General features: G+C 35.2%; 1 protein-coding gene across 16 annotated transcripts in view; it reads left to right on the top strand.

The window, feature by feature from the left end:
* Positions 1–21,731, top strand: part of CADPS2 (calcium dependent secretion activator 2) — a 576,693-nt gene that overhangs the window by 501,713 nt on the left and 53,249 nt on the right. For 13 of the 16 annotated variants that reach the window (XM_025379667.1, XM_025379666.1, XM_025379678.1 and 10 more), the window contains 3 exons: positions 4,126–4,281; positions 5,700–5,847; positions 13,729–13,803. In XM_025379667.1, the coding sequence (XP_025235452.1) occupies positions 4,126–4,281; positions 5,700–5,847; positions 13,729–13,803 (379 nt within the window). Of the gene's footprint in view, positions 1–4,125; positions 4,282–5,699; positions 5,848–6,564; positions 6,580–13,728; positions 13,804–21,731 lie in introns of all 16 variants that reach the window. The other 3 variants (XM_025379676.1, XM_025379663.1, XM_025379669.1) reach the window with 1 other exon arrangement.

Genomic DNA, 21,731 nt, shown 5'->3' with positions numbered 1-21,731 from the left:
CCAGATGACTCACCTTGTGCAACTAGAAAACCTTTGGAAGAATGGTTTCAAGAATATAATCTTTTTCTATTTTTATCTCAATCTCAACTTCTAAAAAACAGTACTACATCATGCAGGGAAGGGGTTGTCCTTTCATTGCCAAAACCAGGAAGTTCTTCTTTTGTTCTTTTATTATGCAGTTGGTACATCCTGGTATTTTTCAATAGTTTTTATATCATCAAAAACCATATTAACTTCACATCATGATGAGCTTGCCTATTGCAGAATCAGCAACTAAGAAACACTGAAGTGAACAGGAATGGGCTTTTAAATTGATCAGGTCTGAATTTAGATCTTAGCTTGTTAATTGTAAGTCTTTCTTAACCTGAGCTTTTTCCTCAACTCTAAAACAATTATGACACCTAATTGAAAGATGATGTTTTTGTGATGATTCTTTAAAAAAAAAAACTGTATTGAGGCACATCCTAGGCTCTCAATAAATGATTAGTACTATTGGCATATCCGAGGCACCCAGTAAATAATAATTACTACTACTCTACATTGTTGTTTTTCTTATTATTACTATCATCAGGCATCATCATTATAATTTATAATGGTATAGCTTTTAAAACTATACCTCACAGCGATCAGAACCAAGTAATAGTCCTAGTTTACAAATGGGAAAACTTGGGCAGTTACCTGCTTTGCCCAAGATCTCATATGAAATCAACTAGAAAGAATAATCATGAAAGGAAGAAAAATAGCTTCCATTTATTGAGAATTTACTGTGTTTCCAGTACATTGCCAAGTTATTTATCTCATTTAATCTTTATAACAACCTCGTATCATTATCCCCATTTTACAGTTAAGGAAACTAAGTCATAAAGAAACTAAGAAACAAAACTTACCCAATATCTCACAGCAAGTAAGTGACAGAGGCAAAATTTGAACCCAGGTTTGTTTGACTACAGATTCCTCACTCCTGTCATTAATTTGTTCTGCTCTCACAGAACATTGTGTTTAAGAACTTGCTGTTTTTCTACCTGTCTCACCACCAACTGCAAATCCACACCCAGTCAGGTATACACACAATCAAGAAAAGAGATAGGAAAAGACCAAGAAAGAGAATAGCTTGCAAAGTAATATGGCAGTATTTCTCCAAGTTAAACATCATAACTACATTCATAATACTCACTAGGATATTATGTTACATGTGAATTTTTTTTCTTACAGACAAATGCTTTTGGCCATTAGAGTGTGTAAAGTGGTGTCTGTGTGTGCTCAGAAAATTACCTACAAAGTATAATGAACCTAAGTGTATGACTTTTTGTTCTTTTTTATACTGTTTTATAATTTAACTCATTTTCTTCCTAATTTCTCATCTATTTAACACTTGATTTTAGCCAAGAACACTATCATGGGCATTATCCTGTGAAATTTAGTTTTTTGTTAGTACTCTTTTATTAACTTTGGGATTTTTATGAACTCCGAATCCCTTATTGAGGACTCTTTTTTAAAGTATGTTAATCTCAGGACAGAAATAATGACAAATTGGGGCTTTGTAAGTAAAGTGATCGTGCTTTCACCATTCTGGGGAAATTGAAAAATGATTTTTACAAGTTGATCACCATTATCTTTACCTACCAAGGTTATCAACATTAGGTTCTTTGTCAGAGTGTCCAGAATTACTCATAACATTATGATGTTATTGCCATTTGTTTTTTGAAGTTTGAAACGTAACAAGAAACATTTATCTTTAACATAAAGAATTAAAAATACAACTACTGATTAAATACGAAGAATATAAAAGTAACCATGGTTTTGAAGATACATCCCTGCCTACTAATGCATAAATCATGAAAGGATTGCTCATCCACGTATCTATCTGTATATAAATCTTTATTGCTTTTTTTTTCTCTAGAAATGAATGCCAGTAAGTTAAGTTTCCTGCTGGCATTTTTAGGAAATTATCTCAGAGTCTATTATTCACATTTGAATTCTTTAATCTGTTAATAATACCTTTAGGAATAGGTCACTGATTAGAAATAATTTTAAAATGAAAAAGCTCTGAATAAATGGCAGGTTATATGTACTAACTCCAGAGAAAGCCTACTCACATTTTTTTCATATATCTGTCTAATTATAACAAACACTTGTTTTCTTAATTACATTCCCAATTAAACACATTTATTGTCAAGAATCTTACTATAGAATCAAACAGAAGAAAAATATAACCATATTCTCTATAAAGGTTGTCGTATATTATTAGAAAATCTATTTTTAGTAGAATTCTGCCTTTACCAATAGAGATTTTGTTTTATGATGTTTTTCCTTGTCATTGTGTTGTTAAAGAATATATACATTTCAAATAGTTACATTTCTCCAAAGTAAAAAGATTATAAGAAGTAGATTTGCTTCTTTGCCAATTGTATTCAGTTATTGTTAAGACTTAGTTCCTCTAATCTACCAAACTGTACACTGTGGATGTGAAAGGAGATTTTGTTTGGTCTTTTTTTCTCTTAATTGTATTATATATGGCAAAAGGAGAAATAAAGGTAGTGTTTTTTCAACATTTTCACTGTAGAATCAGCATGGTGTTGTCTGGTTCTCTTATTTAATGGTGCATTTGAGGCACTGAATATTAAGGTGAAGAGATTTAAGTGAATAAAGTGCTATGAGAGTGTTCACTGCTTTGCTGTGATTGGTCCTTAGAGAACTTAAATCTGAGGGCATTTTGGCTAGAAAAGGAGATCAGGAGGAATTACTGGCAGAATGAGAAGAGAGAAGCAATGTAGGTTTGTGATAGAGCTTTGATGCTGAGGCCTGGGTGGAGGGCAGAAATAAGTTTTTCATTAGTCAAGAGCAAGAGGTGACTTTTTTTTCTAAGCTAGCTCATTAAGATATATTTAGCTAAATAATGTGGTGCTTTAAACAATTTTTTTTTTAATTTTACTTTAAGTTCTGGGATACATGCACAGAATGTGCAGGTTTGTTGCATAGGTATTTTCCACTGCGATGTTGTAATAAATGAGTTTATTTCTTTAATTTTCTTTTGTAGACTAGAAATACAAATTTGAAGTTAGTGTATGTGAAGCAATTGTTGGAAAGCTGAGAACAAATGAATCATACAGCAGCTTTTTTTTTTTTTTTTTGCTTTTGCTTTTATGCTTTTTATAGTTAAATTTCAATATGTTTTGATGTAGGAATATTTTACTTTCAAAACGTTTGTTTCTGTATTAGCCTATGTACTTGCATAATGGAAAGTAATAGCATGACCCTTTGCCAAAATATTATATCAGTTACCTTCTTACATGGGCTGATAGCACAGTCCTCTAGAGTAATTTCACCATAGTAGTGAATGCTTAGCAAATCTTGACTCCACAGTTAGGTATAAAGAACTGAAATGCATTGTTTTTCTCCATCTTCAGAGCACCCTGAATGTCATTCCTCTGTTAGACCACACCTTGCACTAAGTTGGGTTTTAATAAGCCAGAAAAGGCAAAAAATGAAAATAAAAGATTGCTTCCCTACCTAGCCCATTTTATTTCCAGTACCTGTCTCACCTTTACCTATAATTGAGAAATTCAGGGACCCTATATTCTACACACGTGTAGATAGACAGAAACCACCATGGTGACAGAAGCACATATGCATGAATAACGGCAAAGGTACTGGTTGCTAACATAAGAATTTTCCTGCATAAAACTTAATTTTGGGGATTTGCAAGAATCTTTATCCTAGTGAACAGTTACAATGTTTGTTCTTATGTACACAATATAATTTCCTTAGTAAAGTATACGTATCCATTTTACCTCTTTGTATGAAACCCTACCACCATATTTTTTTGTTGTTGTTTTTGTTTTGTTTTGCTTTTTTTGAGACGGAGTCTTGCTCTGTCGCCCAGGCTGGAGTGCAGTGGTGCCCTACCACCATATTTATTTCTATTTTATTCTCCTTGCCCTGCCTTATTAAGAATTGTAAAGGAACAATTAGAAGGCTGAACAAAGAAAATATTGGATCATTCAAGATTTTATATGATTTTTTTTCACTGATGGCAATTGATACAGAAAAGAAAAAGCAATGTATTAATGATAAATCTAATTAAAAGGGGGAGTTCATGATGTTCATTTTTCCTTTTTCTTCTAGCAATGGCTCAGCAACATCAGAAGACCTTTTTTGGAAACTTGATGCACTGCAAATGTTTGTCTTTGATCTGCACTGGCCAGAACAGGAATTTGCCCACCACTTAGAGCAAAGACTTAAACTAATGGCCAGTGATATGCTAGAGGCCTGTGTCAAAAGGTAGACATGTATTTTCAAATTGCTGCTTAATGTTCCAGCACCCAAAAATATCACTTTTTATCAAGTACCTAATATATTATTGTCACAGCCAAGGTTTCATTATGCACTACTATTCCAACATTTAATGAGCATTAGGTTATCTTGATTAAATTCTGAGGACCCATGTAATTGATGAAATTGGCTGGATACTTTTTTTCAGGTCTCCCAACTATTGCCTTAATCAGTAACATCTATACCATATTAATGGTTTCTTTAGGGCTTATTGTTATCTCTCTGGGAATACTGTGCTTTAAATTCCCAAGGTAATATCTCCTGAGACATATGAAAAAGGTCTGTTATGTTCTGTATGCATTATGTACTGTGTCTGTGTGCTGTGAAATGGCATAGTAAACTCAAAATAGGATCAGCACTATCAGTTGTTCTGGGATTACTATTTTCTGGTATTTTCTGTCCACATCTGATGAGTTCCATCTACCTGCTTACATTCTTTATAACTTAACTGGAAATAAGTTATGAGGCTTTGTATTCTTCCAAATGTGCTTTCATTTTATAATAGTTTTACAAAATCAGCTTTGCATCCTAATTGGTCAAGCATTTTTTTTCCATTGTCCTTGTTCATTATGTATACAAGGACAATATGGAGCCACATATTAGGAAAGCATTCAAACACTGGTTAGGCCAATTGGATATTTCTGAAATCTTGAAACCAAGGAAAAAAAAAATCTGTCTTTAGAATAATGTTCAGTGACCCCTTAAGGCAAGGCCCTGGATTAGGTAGTTTAATGTTTTTTAAAAATCATGTTTGATTTTCATGTCTCAAATCTGTGGATTTTCATAGGATACTGCAGCAAAACCAATTCAAATTGCTCATGATGCAGTTTCTTTCAAAACCCTGTCTGCAATTTTAGGTTTTTGAAAGAGAATGTAAGTGACATAAAAGAATTACACATTGTCTGTCGTACATTGATTACGATGTTTAGAGTTTTCTAGATTTGTGCTTATTTTTTTTCTAATTTGGTAAGCCCTCGCATAGAGGATATTTTCTGCTTAAATGCATACAAGTGTGTGATTTTTCTACTTGTAAATTCAGACAATTAATTCAGACAATAACTGAAATTACGAGTTTTTTTCCATTAAATGTGGTACTCTATATATAACAAAAAGCTTCATTTGGGTTGTGATACTGCCTGAGTGACTGGATGAAGCTAGGCTTAATATAAAAATATCACAATCTGATCTTTCGTTGAGACACCTGAAAAGAAAAGCATCCCACCCCTTAGTACCCAAGCACTACCACACTGCTTACTCCTTATTTGCATGTTTTAAATTAGCATCTTATAGAGTTGATTTCACTTTTTACAAGACAGGTGAGGTGTATAGCAGAATTTCTTACTCTGAATTCGTGTTTTAAAAACTAGAACAAGAACTGCATTTGAACTCAAGCTACAAAAGGCAAGCAAAACAACTGACTTGCGCATTCCAGCTTCTGTTTGCACTATGTTTAATGTATTAGTCGACGCCAAAAAGCAAAGCACCAAACTCTGTGCCCTGGATGGAGGACAAGAGGTATGTAGAATTTGCCACATGGGGAAAGGAAGCACAGGGTGCCTTGGCATGCGAGATGCTCTTTCCACAAGGCATTCTCTAGATTGGATTGAAAAGACCAAGTTCTCCAGCACCAAATGTTTGATCTTTTCTTTATTATAATAATAGAATGCCCTTTATCCTTTGCTCATGTCGGTTTCTCCTTTTTGATATAAATACGGTCTAAAATTGCATAAGTGGCCATGAATTTTTAGATACAGCTTTTAACAGCTTAAGTGTTGTGTCCTTTACATAAACCTTGCTTTTTACAAGCAAATGAGAAATCTGGAAAGCTACCTGTTTTGTTTATCAAATCTAGAGTATTCAGAGTTTGCATCTATAAAAGACACACAAAAAAGTATGAAATCGTTTATTTACACAGTAGTTCCCATTTTAAAAAATTTAGGTAGAAATAGACTTAAAAATCTAGACCTCGTTCTTATCAATAAATATCCTATTCTTTCTATTTGATTTATATTTTGTTTGGTTTTATATTCAGAAGTACAATTTTATTTTACCCCATGATTTTTTGTTGAGAGTGGTGATTGGGTGAAAATTGATTTATTTTTCTTCAATTATCTGTTTAAGTTGACATTTTGTTGCCTTTTTTTCCCATTTTAATTACTTTTTCTTCATTTCTTTATTCTTCCCTTCTGTTCTCTTTCATCATCTTTTTTTTTCCCCCATGGCATGATCCAGTTTGGTAGTCAATGGGTAAGTCTCATTTTTTTTTTCTAAAAGCACATTTCATTTGAGTTATTATTTTTGTAAATATGTATTTTTATTTTCATCTTTTCAAATTAGAATTATATGAATTTATTTTCAGATTTTTGGCTTCTGTGTTCGCATATATAAGGCTAACAGCTTACAATAACATAGCAATAGTCCAAAGATTCACTAAACCACTAAATACTTATACCTTAAATAATGACAAGGGGAATGTTTCTCCCGTGTTAGGCTGCAGAATTTATAAACTACTCTTAAAATTTTAAAGATAAAATGATTTAAAACCAAATTAATTCACCTTCTTTTAAATTGAAATCTGAATAGCTATAGGAGCAGAGTGATTACATTTTTCAAGCATTTATCTACAGTATACTTTTAATACCAAAAGAATTTCAAGTTTGGAGCTTTAGATGACATATAGCCCCTAAAAACTTGAACCAGAAGTCCAGACCCAAAGTCACTTCATAGAGATGAACCCAATGGTGGATTTCAGTGAGGTACAAGCCCAGTAGTGATACAGTCTTTCCTCCCACTCATGGCCTAGGATGTGACCATCATCAGAGGTAAGGAAGAGGCAGGTCTGTGTCATGAGACTTCTGCCCTCCTCCACAACAGGTCATCATAAAATACCATCCCAGAATCCCTGAGTTACAAGGTTAGAAAAACTTTATGCATAAAGGATTAACTAGTGTTACTTTTTTTTTTTTTTAATTTTTTCCATGAGTCAGAATGTCTTTGTGTCCTGCAGGTAGGTTACATCTTACAAGTCTTACAGTTGACAATTGGGAATCAAATTCAGGGTGATTCTTCCTGGGCTGACAATTCTCATCCAAGCAGAAGGGCTTAGTTAACTGTGAAGGTAGATGGGAAGGATTGCTACTTGTGAATTCTATACCTATTGCCCCAGATATAGACATTAGCTATTTGGCCATAATTTATATTTATGCATGAATACACAGTTTTATTATTTGAGCAATTCAGCAGGAAAAAAATGTATTTGTAATACCATAGCATACAACCTTACAAATATATCAAGTAACTGATATGTGTTATAGAATGTTCAGTAATTACCATTCTCTGATCGCTTACAACATGATTTATTATATCTAATTATCTGAATAAGTAGGCAACTGGCTTAGATACCAGTGTTTCCTATTTACCTCCTCATGTTTTTTTAATACCCAGCTGTAAGCCTTTGATTGTCTGCCTGTGAATATTATCTTGTTTCTTCATAAACCTATTCTTTTCTCATCTGGTTTGTGGAATCATCTTCCATTGATACTGGGTTTATCCATTTGTTCTTATTTTAACATACACTGCAGTACCTGACATGCAGTAGGCACTTAGTAAATGTTTGCTGAGTGAATGAACAGATTTGTTGTCACGGCTTTAAAAATCCTCCCCTGTAAGAAACAACTTGCTGTAGTACTTAAGAGGAAAAACAGGCACACACACACACACAAATGACGAACATTGTTACATTGTCAAATGATTCTTTACATTAATAGGTGGGTGGTTTTGAAGAGGAATCTACTGCTGTTCATTATGTGTGCACCTGTGCATTCACACCAGAGACAATTAGTTCCCCACAACTTTCACACAATTAACATAGTTCAAAATGTGCAGGTGTAAAACCCATTAGCAACCCTGAAAAAGTGGCAAACAAGAATTTCATTGCAAAAGAATTTTATACTTTGTTTTTTCTCTCCAGTAAACATACTCACATAATTGCATAGACCTTCCCTCTCTATATATGCCAAGATAAGTTTTGGAATTGTTGAAAATTAGTGTATACATTACATATACAGGTGAGTCAGTGAACCCCATTTAAAATAGCAACAAAGTTGTTGAAAAAACTAGATCACTAGACAATTTGGAACCATATAAAAAATATGTACTACATAGTTAAACACGGCAGCAATGTTTTTGCTAAATTATAAATAAATTACCTCTCCAAAATCTCTAGTAAATTTGTTATATTGTCATCGCTTGGATAAAACTTGTGCAACTCCTTCCCCACAGTGCATTCCCTTCTGTGCTTCTAAGTTATGATTCTGTTTTCTTACACGCTACATGATGATGCCAACATGTTCCACTGAGGCCCAGAATAGGGTTTAATGGAGTGATTAATGGGTGAATGATCTGCTTATGTGACAGCTATGTGAAATGAGTCAGCAGTCTCAGGCCAGTCCCTCAGGGACAGATGTTCAGATCACAAAACCACCGAAGTGTTTAGGATCTTCATTATCCATAACTGCACAAAAGCAGATGACTACATGGGCTGTAGGCATTCATCAGCCCTCAGAACCACTTCATTCAGTGGTCCCATTAGTTGATGATGAAGGTGAAAACTCATTAATATGGCAATTCAGGGGAGCAAGGGGCCCTACTTGGGCCAATTTTATTCTCAGTTAAATTAAAATGCACCCATTTCTGGAACTAACAATCCAGTACCTTAAAAATATTATATACCCCAAGACAAGGTCCAGAATCTTTTAAGAAAGCTGGAATTCACTGGCATCTAATTAGTCTTCTGAGTGTATTTGTGTAACAACAGTCAGGTGAAGTGGTGCTGTTCACCTGATTGTAGAGAGGCCAGGATTTCGGAATGTGCCTGACCTATGATTTCCCTGGGCTTCAAGAAGTAAGGATTCCTGAATGGTTATTTGAATGTAAGTTCAGAGTCACCTGCTGGGAAAGCAGGCACAGTTTGGCTTTGAGGGCAGATGTGGGGAGACTTAGCTTAAGAATGAATTGAAATCTGACAAAGCCCTAGAATCTAAGATTATCAATCCAACTTGAAGTATTCTAAGAATATTATTTTTTTCTTTTTTTAAATTTCAACTTTTGTTGTAGATATGGGGGTACATGTGTAGTTTTGTTACACATGGGTATTGCACCCAGGTCCTGAGCTTGGTACTCAATAGGTAGTTTTTCCATCCGTATCTCCCTCCTTCCCTCTCCCCTCTAGTAGTCCACAGTGCCTGTTGTTCCCATGTTTATGTCCATGTGTTCTCAGTGTTTAGCTCCCACTTATAAGTGAGAACATGGAGTATCTGATTTTCTGTTCCTGTGTTAATTTGCTTAGGATTATGGCCTCCAGGGGCATCCATGTGGCTGCAAAGGACATGATTTTGTACTTTTTAATGGCTGTGTAGTATTCCGTGATGTATATGTACCATATTTTCTTTATCTGGTCTACCGTTGATGGACACATAGGTTGATTTCATGTCTTTGCTACTGTGAATAACATGGCAGCCGGGCGCAGTGGCTCAAGCCTGTAATCCCAGCACTTTGGGAGGCCAAGGCAGGCGGATCACGAGGTCAGGAGATCGAGACCATCCTGGCTAACACGGTGAAACCCTCTCTCTACTAAAATACAAAAAAACTAGCCGGGCGAGGTGGCGGGCGCCTGTAGTCCCAGCTGCTCGGGAGGCTGAGGCAGGAGAATGGCGGGAACCCGGGAGGCGGAGCTTGCAGTGAGCCGAGATCGCACCACTGCACTCCAGCCTGGGCTGGAGAGTGAGACTCCATCTCAAAAAAAAAAACAAAAAACAAAAAACCACGGCAATGAACACACAAATTCAAGTGGTTTTTCTTTTACTTTTGTTTTCGTTTGTTTGGCGTAGTGATCTGTGTTCCTTTGGATATGTACCCAGTAATGGGATTGCTGGGTCAAATGGTAGCTCTGTTTTAAGTTCTTTGAGAAATCTTCAAACTGCTTTCCACAGTGGCTGAATTAATTTACATTCCCACCAACAGTGTATACGCATTACCTTTTCTCAGTATTTTTTATTTTTTTGTCTCCTTCTGTCACCCATGCTGAAGTGCAGTGGCATATTCATAGCTCACTGCAACCTCGAACTCGGGCTCAGGCGATCTTCCCACCTTGACTTCCAAAAGTGCTGGGATTACAGGCATGATCCACCATGCCCAGCCTCTGATAAAAACTTTTTAGGTTTTTATTGTTGGAAACAAAAATGTACCAAATTCTTACAAAAATGTCTGTTATACTAAATGGGGAAAAAAATAAACTATCAATTTTATCTTATAAATGTCTATGCAGATAAACTCTGTTTTTACCTGTGATCTCTTTTTGCATGTTCATGTTTGTCTTTGAAAGTTATCTGAAAATTTCTAAACAGCTGCTTTTGTGAACTAGTTTAAGCACACCACTGATCTTAGAATGTTTTAAGCAACCACTGAACACTCCTGTACCCACCCCAGATGAACACATAATGTCCATTGTTATTTTGGCAGTTTTTGACTTGCCTTATTTTAAATGTGTGCACACACAAATATTACTTTCACAGTTAATCATTAATTACATTTATTGACATATTTCAGTTTCTGGTTTCATCCTTGTTCCTTAATTCTACAGCTTCCTTTCATGTTAATTTGTCATTTTCCTGAAATACATCATTTAATAAATCTTTTAGCAAAGATTAAAAAAAAACAGAAAAAGAAAGTTATCTGGGTCCCCGATGAATGACTTTTTCTAGCTGACTTTGTATTACTTGTGTATAGCATATGTGAGTTATAATCTGCAGACTATATATGTAAAATGGGAATTCTCAGGCCATCTTTTCTCTCACGCTCATGCGCCTCTACCACCCCCACCACCTGTGCAGCCAGAGCAGATTCTGAAAGTTTCCAGCAGTTGTAATATTAGTGTAAGTCATATCTAATCAGATACATTTACAATAGCAGAATCCCATATTATAGAAATCTGAAAACCTCACACTATTTGGATTTGCCCCTTGGGTATTAAATTTAAGATGTATACTTCTTTCTTTATTCCTTTCTTTTTAATATTGTATGTGTTTGTTTTTGTTCATTCATTCTCATTTTCTCTCCCTCCCTCCTCATCTCTTCCTTTTTTTCTCTTTCTCTCTGCTTATGGCTAGATCAGGTATCAAAGCAAGCAACAATCTACAGGTGTGTATTATAGGAGAATTTAATGGTTCTTATTGTCCCTTGACTTTCACTACTTTTCAAGAAAATGGGTATCAATGACCTCTTTTGTGGCTCATCACTTGTTTTTAAAAGATTTGCCAGAATCAATTCAACCCAAAAGTTTAACATGTAGAAGCTCTGTATTTTATATACGATAGCTTTCTGATGACATTTGATCACTTTGAGTTCAAAAAATGAAAGTTATGAAAACATAGAAAAACATTGGGGATAAGGCATATTTAGGAAACTGCTTGGAAGTCTGGGTGCCTCAATGCCTGTATGCTTTGGAGCACTTTCCATGTAAGAGGGAAGTGAGATACTTGAAACCCAACTCCTGTATCTCTTTCCTCTTCTACTCCAAAGAGTATCACATGGCATTTCATTTCCTCTTGCTGCATACACTGATTTGGAGTCAGAAGGGTGTGAAACAAGAGTGGCAGAGCGGGAGAGCCAGGCAGAGCTTATTTGCATAAGCTTCTCCATCACACAGTCAGCTGCACAGCTTTCAGCCAGGAGCTGGGGGGCCTTTTTTTGTAAGTGTGTCTGTGGAGGGATTACCCTACCCATCAGCCCATGCACTGGAATTGTTCAGCTGGTCTCAGATATGTTCATGTGTGGGCCTGCCTGGCTCAGAAAATTATTAATAATTTAGATTGGATCAGAACTTTAACTGCCAGCCAGCGTTTTCAGGCTCTGTTTCTTCTACCTGTTTTTCTGTCTTCTCTCACCTTTTCCTTCTCTTCAAGATAGAAACCCACTCTCTATGTTTCAATTCCATTTATCCTCTGGGGAGCACAAATTTGGGAATTGATAACGGCTTTAAGTGAGACAGACGTGCTTTAGTGGGTGCAATATGTGCTCAGAAAATTCCACATTCACACTGATGTGGTTAATTTTAGATCACTCATCATTACGCACTTATATTCACACCCACACACACTCAGACTCACACAGAAAAAGAAAATAATTCAGACACTCCAAAATTATCCTTCCTTTATTTATTATTTATGCAGGTTGATGATAACCACTTGTAGCTGTCGGAACCCTTGGGGAGAGGGGTGGAGTGTCGTTCCTGAGTATTCCAAAGCAGACCTAAGTTGATGTTTTTGTTCTGTGTGGAAACTTTGAGACATGTTTTCAGCACAAAAAAAAAAAAAATAGCTTTCAAAAACTTACATCTTAAGAAACCATTCAACCAGCAGTGAAGTTGGTCTAATGTTTATATTGACCTGAGTACTTTTACTCTATGCATTTTGTTAGCTGTTCCAAGAAGCCTTGAACCATCAAGATAGGGTTAGTCTTTACAAGTCACATTTTCTGTGAAGTGGCTATTGGGGACAATCAGCTGTCAGATAAATGCTTCTAAAGGAAGAATTACTGTTTAAATGGATGTACCTTCACAAGCCTTGGAAGCCAAAGCTTCTGCTAATTTAAGAATGGAGCCCTCTAGTATTCTCTAAAGAAAAAAAAAAAACTCTTTCAGGTTGATTTTAAATACATCTTTTTTTGGTATTTATTTAAAGGCATCTTTTTCATGAGGAAGCGGTAATAAAACTATGGAGAGTGAGTGATGTTTCATTATACCTTTTATGGCCTATTAATTTGTTACCATCTATTCACCTTTGTTGATGAAATTCTAATTTTGCCCTTGCTCGAGCATATTGTAAGAATTGTATAAACTGCTGCTCCCTGTGCTGACAAAAAGGTCCTTTTAGAGTGAACAATTGGGAGCTCATTTTATTTCTAGAGCACATTTAAAATAACTTATGAATGAGAGTTGTCAGACATGAAATGCAGTATTAATTAAATCTTTTTCTAGTCTTTTTGCTTCTCCAGCTAAACCAACCCTTTAGAAAAATACATGGCCACCTTAATTATAGAGGAGAAGACAAAAAGTATCCTTCACATTCCTCTGCCTGAATAAGAATAAGAACTCGATTCATCTAAATAATAACCCCATTAGCTGCTTAACTCAACAGTGCACATGGGAAAATTTTCAAACCACAATGTGAAAAGTGTTGATTGGGTGGATCATTTTCAAGGTTTTGTTCTTTTAATGTTCAAAGTGATCATTTTAAATAAATCCGATAGGTCATAACTAGTAGATTTAGAGCATTTGTGACTGATGACAAAAATTTTGTGTCCATGTCAACTAATGAATTTTTATCTTTTACTATCTAGCAACAGTACCATTCAAAAATAGATGATCTGATCGACAACAGTGTAAAAGAAATCATTTCGCTATTAGTTTCAAAGGTAATGTATTATTTATTCAGCTTTTTAAATCAAAGTGAAAAATAATTTTCAATGGAGAATTTTAAAAATATTTTTGAACATCTAATTGAGAAAAAAATGTAGTTAAAAAGATTAGGGCAGGAAAAAATTAGAATTTTCAGAAAAGTTAGGAGCAAAAAAGGTTAGGAAAAACTTTTGATTGTTTTTTGTATATAATAAATTTTGGCTTTTCCTAAAATTGTTATCATTTTAACACTAACTCTTCTTCCAGTAAAACCTTATTATGTCACATTCATGTTCTCTTGCTATGTAACTCCATAGCAGCTTTGAGTAGCCATCAGTCCTTTAATTTAGCCCATCTTTAGTGGCGACGGCACTAAGGCTGTAGATCTGGTCTCAGAGACAGACAGAGAAAGCTGCAGGGTGACATCTGAGGTCCTCCACGCCCAGGAGTTTCCCAGGATTTCCCATTTGATGCTCAAAATACCTTTGATAAAAGCTATGATCTTTCACTGTATAAGAAGAGATGAAGCAGTGGACGCCTCATTTAGTGATTAGATGATTTAGATTCCCACTAAGGTGTAGCAGACGGTCATGGGTAGCATTTAAGATGGGGGGCTGATAAGGAAAGGAAGAGAGAACATGAGAGCACCGAGAGTTTAAGAGGATGAACAAAGAGAATGGTCATGTTCCTAGAGGTACTTTCCTGTGAGCAGATATATCCCATGCTGTCACAAGGCTTCATCAAAAAGCCCCAAATCAGGCTTCTTCATAAAACAACTGGAAGGATGACAAGAAACAAAGGTAAAACCACTCCCAATTTAATAAACAGACAAAAGACATCCTGTTTAGAAAAGAAAAAAAAAAACAGAGATGTCACATTAACATGAACAATGTTAATCCTCAATAATTTAAGGAATGCAAAGTGAGCTACAAAATATACTATTTTCTCTAGCAAATTAGCATACATGTTTTTAAAGTAACATTCAGTTTTAGGTGAGGTGAGACACTCACCTTTCCTATATAGGGCAGTATAAATTGTTACAGCTGTTCTGGAAAATAGTTTGGAAATACATCAAGTACATTAATACCTTTTCACCTTTTTCTATTTTGTCATACTAAGATGCACAAAATATATACTATTGGTATTTGCCATATTATGTCTTACCAAAATTTGGAAACAACCTTAATTTCTAATAAGGGAAAAGGTAAAGCAAATTATGGGACATCTGAAAAGGTAAAGCAAATTGTGGGACATCTGTATTAAGAAATGATACTATCAAAGACTATTAATGGTAAATGAAGAGTTTCATAATATAGTATTAAGTGAAAACAGCTGAATATTTAAAAGTATAAAGTATGGTCTGAATTTGTATCTTATAGGAAAAAGACTGTTAGGATAAACACCAGAATGTTAACAGAGCTTTTCTCTGGGTAATGGGAATTTTTTATTGTGTCTTCAATTTTTTTTGTATTTTTCAAATTATCTAGTATCATGTCTTAGAGTGGAAAACAACCACAAAGAAAAACGATGTTAGAATCACACCACCTCACCAGCTTATTTTTGTTCTCCTGATTTTTACCACTGCACCAAATACCTACACATACACATACCTCACACACTCACCAACAAGTGGATAGATAGAGAAAAAAATAATAGGAAAACCATGGAGGGAAGGGGTGAACCACTGGAGAATCAAGCTCTCTGAGGAAGAGCAGTGAGATTTCCACCCTCTGAGGAGCCCAGCACAGCAGCTTGCATCACCACACAGTCAACCCACTACAGTGAAATAAAGTTAACTTTGCACCTTATTCTCTGTGAGGCCTTCAGGGAAATTTTATCGAGATATAACCAACCCATGAACATAGTGCTCATGCGGAAGTTGCCTTTTGTAAGAAGTTTGCATAATTGGCATCATTCAATTACAGGCTAGCTATAGATGGTATAGGGTTAATCAAGCAGTAAAGAAAAAGTCCAACAAGTTTTGCTTTGGGGGTGGGAAGGAAGAGTACAGAGAAGGCAGATGGGGCTGCATGTCATCTCTGCATCCATTTCTGGCAAAGTAAGACACTTAAATTTTTCTATATCAAATATATCTGGTTAATTTTAAAACTAGTGTATTTGAGCTAAGTAAGGAGAAGATATTCTAAAATAACCTGCACAGTCCACCAGTAGCTACTAGCCACATGTGGTTGTGGAGTACTTGAAATGTGGCTAGTGAAGCTGAGAAATTAAATTTTTAATTTAATTTTGATTAAAAGAGCCTCATATAATACTGGATATTATATTTAGAAATCAGCACTAGATTATAGTTTTCCTCTATGCCTAATTTATCCTGCTGTCAAATAGTACTTATCTTTAATTCTTTGGTTGAAAAGTATAAAATAAGTTTACTTGTTAGGTTGAATCAAACATCTCAAGCTTCTATAAGAGATGACAATAATTGATGTTTTCTAAAAAGATGATGCAAATTATCTCCATAATTATGATATTTTAAAACCATTTTATTAAGATATTAACAGACAAAAAAATGTGTACATGCTTAATATATACAAGATGAGTTTGTAGATAAGTATACAGCCATATAAGTATATAATCATAAAACCATCACCTCAAACTGTACCATAAACTTACCCACCACCTCCCAAAGTTTCCTCCACCCCTCTTAAATAATTATTTCTGTGTGTGTTAATAGTCACATAAGATCAATTCTCTTAGCAAATAGTATTGTTTTCTGTAGCACTGTGCTGTAGAGTAGCTCTCTAGGACTTATTCATCATGCATAACTGAGACTGCTTTTGACAAATATCTCCCCATTTCACCCTCCCCTCAGCTCCTGAGAAACCAACATTCTACCCTCTGCTTCTATTATTTTGACTACTTTTAATTCCTCATATAATTGGTACTATGTAATATTTAATCTTCTGTGTCTGACTTATTTCACAGAGCATAATATATTCCAGGTTCATCTGTTTGTCTCAAATGTCAGGATTTCCTTCTTCTTTTGAGGCTGAATAATATTTCATTATGTGCGCATAACTCATTTTCATTATCCATTCACCTGTCTTGTGGATATTAAAGTTGCTTCCAAGTCTTGCCTATTGAGAAGAATGCTGCAAAGAAATGAGAGTGCAGATATCTCTTCGATATACTAATTTCAATTCCTTTGGCTATATACCCATTAGTGGGGTTGCTAAATCATATGGTAGTTCTATTTTTCATGTTTTGAGGATTCTACACACTATTTCCCATAGTGGCTACACCAGTTCACATATCCACCAACAATGGGCATTTTCTCCACATTCTCACCAATACCTGTTATCTTTCGGATTGTTGATAAAAGCCATCCAAACAGATGTGAGCTAATATCTCACTGTCATTTTGATTTGCATTTCTCCAAAGATTAGTGATATTAAGCTCCTTTTTGTATACCTGTTGGCCATTTATACATGTTCATTAGAGACATAGTGCTTTGCTCATTTTTTTAAATTTTTATTTATTTATTATTTTTTGCTATTGTTAGATGTCAACTCCTTATCAGACAAATCGTTTGTAAACATTTTCTCCCATTTTGTAGGTTGCCTTTTCATTATGTTGATTGTTTCCCTTGCTGTGCAGAAGCTGTTTTATTTGATATAATCTCATTTTTTAAAAAATTGTGTTGCCTGTGTTTTTCGTATCATAGCCAAGAAATCATTGCTACGGCCAATGTCAAGAAACATTTTCCCTATGTTTTATTCTAGAAGTGTTATGGTTTGGGGTCTTAAGTTATTTAATCCATTTTTACTTGATGGTGTTTTGTTGATGGTTTTGTTGATCCATTTATTTATGGTGTAAGATAGGGGTCAAATTTTATTCTTTTGTATGTGTACATCCACTTTCCCCAGCACTATTTATTGAAGAAACCATCCTTTTCTCTTGACACTCTGGTCAAAGACCAGTTGACCATATGTGTGGGAGTTTATTTCTGAGTTCTCTGTTTTGTTCTATTGGCCTATACATCTGCTTTTATGCCAGTAACATTGTTTTGCATCACCACATAGTCAAAAATCAAGTGTTTTGATTATTTTAACTTTGCAATGGATTTTGAAATTAGGAAGTATCGTGCCTCCAGTGTATTCTTTTGCTCAGAATTGTTTTGGTTATTTGAAGTTTTTCTGTGGTTCCAGATTAATTTTAGGATTGCTTTTTCTACTACTTTAAAAAAACCATTAGGATTTTAATAGAGATTGCATTAATGTGTAGATCACTTTAAGTAGTATGGACATTTTGACTATAATAATTATTCTAATTCAAGAACATGGGATTTTTTTTTGTTTATTTGTTATTTGCTTTAATTTCTTCAGTGTTTTATACTTTTCAGTGTACAAGTTTTTTGCCTTCTTGGTTAAGTATATTTCTAAGTACTGCATTATTTTTGATGCTATTGTAGATGAGATTGTTTTCTTAACCTCCTTTCCAAATAGTTCATTGTTAGTATGCAGATATACGAATGACTTTTTTTTATTATACTTTAAATTCTGGGATACATGTGCAGAATGTGCAGTTTTGTTACATAGGTATACACCTGCCATGGTGGTTTGTTGCACCAGTCAACCCGTCATCTACATTAGGTATTTCTCCTAATGTTACCCCTCCCCTATTCCTCAGCCCCCGACAGGCCCCGGTGCATGATGTTCCCCTCCTGTGTCTATGTGTTCTCATTGTTCAACTCCCATTTACGAATGAGAACATGCAGTGTTTGGTTTTCTGATCTTGTGATAGTTTGTTGATTTTTTTTCTGCAACTTTTCTGAATTTATTTATTCTAACAGTTCTTTTTTGTAGAATCGTTAGGGTTTTCTACATATTAAGATCATGTAATCTGCAAACAGAGATAATTTTACATGTTCTTTCCTGGTTTGCATGCCTTATGTTTCTTTTCTTTTTCTTTTTTACTTATTTATTCTATTTTATATTTTTGTCTACTTACTTTGGCTAGGACTTCTAGTACTATGTTGAATAGAAGTGGCAAGAGTGGGCATCCTTGCCTTGTGCTGTATCTTAGAAAAAAACACTTAGTTTTTCACCATTGAATATGATGTCAACTGTCAGCTTTTCATATGTAGCCTTTATTATGTTGAGATAATTTCATTCTATTCCTAATATTTTGAATATTTTTATCATGAAATATTACTTAGTTTTGTCAAGTGTTTTTCTGCATCTATGGAGATGATCTTGTGGTTTTTATCCTCCATTCTAATAATGTGGTGTATCATAACAATTGAATTGCTTATATTCAAACATCATTGGATCCCAGGGATCAATCTCACTTGGTGATGCTGTATGATTTTTTAATGTGCTGTTGAATTCAGTTTGCTAGCATTTTGTTGAAGATTTTGGTATCCATGTTTATCTGGGCTTGTAGTTTTCTTTTCTGGCAGTATCTTTTGTCTGGCTTTGGTATCAGGGTGACGCTTGCCTCATAGAATAAGTTTGGAAGTGTTCCCTCTTCTTTTTTTTTTTTTTTTTTTGTAGAGTTTTTTGTAGAGTTTTTTTTTTTTTTTGTAGAGTTTTTGTAGAGTTTTTGTAGAGAATTGGCATTAATTCTTCTTTAAATGTTTGGTGGAATTCATTTCTTCAAATATTTGGTAGAATTCACTTTTGAAGCCATTTCTTTGTTGGGAGGTTTTTGAATACACATTCAGTCTCATTTGTTATCGGTCAGCTTTATTTTATTCTTTCGATGGTGTCATGTTTCCCTGATTCTTCATGATCCCTGTAGCCTTACGCTGGTATCTGCGCCTTTAGAGAAACAGTGACCTCTTCCCCTATTTACAGATTGACTTCAGCAGGAAAAGCCCTTCATCACTCACCCCAGCTAGAAATTTTGTGTGGGCCAGCTGTTAGGGCCTGTGCGCAGGCATGATGCCAGGGTCCACAGGCAGGGTAGACTGTGGTTTTATTTCATTAAGAAAAACTAAAACATAAGGCAGTGATTCTTAAATGTTAGCACACGTACACAAAAAAAAAATTACCTGAGAGCTGTTAAAATGTAGATTTCCATACCCCAGTCTCCAATGATGCTGAGTCTTACGTTTGGGAAGAGGGGAAGGAACGCGCATGTTTAACCAGCCACCATGGTTATTTTACAATAGGGAACCACGAGTTAGACTTTGAGAAACACTGCTCTGGTAAATCTTCATCCAGACTGTCATGTAAACCTTTAAACTTCAGGATATTTAAAAAAAATAGCCTATAAGATAGTTTATTCACACTTGTTTTTACCAAGGAAGAAATGACTTTTTAAAAAGAGTTTTAAAGTACCTACTATGAAACAGTCACTGTAACTATACATATGTGACTTTATTTAAGCCTTACAAAACCTATGAAATGAACATAAAATAAAGTACTTTGCATAAAATTATATACTGTGACTCTGCCCCTAATGAAATGGGCAATCTTATCCTCAGTCACTGATAGGAACATAATTCTCAAAGTACTTTATTAAACTGATGCACGTCAAACACCTAATTAATTAGTGAGAATCAGGATTCAAACCTCTGAGCTTCAGATCCTTAATCCAATGCACTTAACTGATTCTACATCTCTGGGAAATCTGTAAAGAGCAACCAGCCCTTAAAAATTAAAATATGTGGTTTCTACATTAACTGTTACTACACTGTCAAATTCTAAGAGTCATGTCATGGACATTTTTATATCATAATAATTAACTCAACATAAAGTAGATGAAAATAACACTGAATTTCTCATATCCCAAATATTTCTTCCCATATTTTAATTGTTCTGTGCATATTGATAAAAGCATTTGCTACATCTGGATAAATAATAAACTGCACTTTCTTCTTTTTACCTCTCCTCTTCAAGGCCACCTTTATATCCTCTTCTTACCTCGCATGTTTTCACAAGTAACCTGAGAACAAGCCCAGGTTCTCAATCACATACAGTACTCAACAGTATGTCCCCCTCCCTACTATATACACATTTTATGTGCCTAGAAAAGGTCTTGGCCTTCCCTCTCTGCGCCCTTCTCTCTTCACTGGCAACTAAGTGCTGTTTCTTCTTGGGCCACCATCACTGGTCCTCTATTGAATTTTTTTCTACAAATTTCTGTGACTTTTACACTTCCAGCTTTAACTCTGTGCTTGTGATTCCCAACTCTGTATGTGAAAGGCAGTGCAGAATCGCCATTAAAAGCCCAACTTCAGACCTGGGTTCAAATTTCAACTCCTCCACTAGCTGTCTAATCTTAGTCAAGTTACTTAAACAAGCTTTTTATGGCTCAGTTTCCTCTTCTATAAAGTAGGAGTAATATGATAGTAGCATTTATGAGTGTTAGTGAATAGTAAGTTAATACAGATAGAGTCTTAGAACAGTGGCCAACACATTGTAAGTATTAGTTGATATTGTTATTATTGTTCCTCTCATTTTTTTATCACCTAAAACCCCGTATTTCCAGTTGCTTTCTGTACATCTCTACAAGGTCAATGTCTAAAAATACCACATCACCTCCACCCCACCCCAGGTGCCTCTCGTTTTGCATTTGCTGTCTCCATTGGCGGTACCAATCACCTCATTGCAAAATCTCGTCATCCTAGGGTCCCTGTCTTTATAGAATCTGCTCAAGCACATCATGCAAGAGGATATCAGGGCCTTGAGTCAATCTCCTAAACACTCCCTTTTCTGCCTCATTCCATTCTCACTGGCACTACTATAGTCTTACAGGCCCTCATCATTTCCCCACTTAAATTCTTGCCTCACTGATCTCCACCATGGTTCCCCACTTCACCCTTGATATGGTTTGGCTGTGTTCCCACCCAAAATCTCACCTTGAATTATAATCCCTATAATCCCTATGTGTCAAGGGTGGGAGCAGGTGGAGGTAATTGAATCATGGAGGTGGTTTCCCCCATGCTTTTCTCATGATAGTGAGTGAGTCTCACAAGATC

The sequence above is a fragment of the Theropithecus gelada genome, chromosome 3, assembly GCF_003255815.1.
Source record: "Theropithecus gelada isolate Dixy chromosome 3, Tgel_1.0, whole genome shotgun sequence".
In the NCBI taxonomy this organism is placed as follows: domain Eukaryota; kingdom Metazoa; phylum Chordata; class Mammalia; order Primates; family Cercopithecidae; genus Theropithecus; species Theropithecus gelada.
The sequence above is the reverse complement of the archived record's forward strand: the minus strand, read 5'-3'. Positions and strand labels throughout refer to the sequence as shown.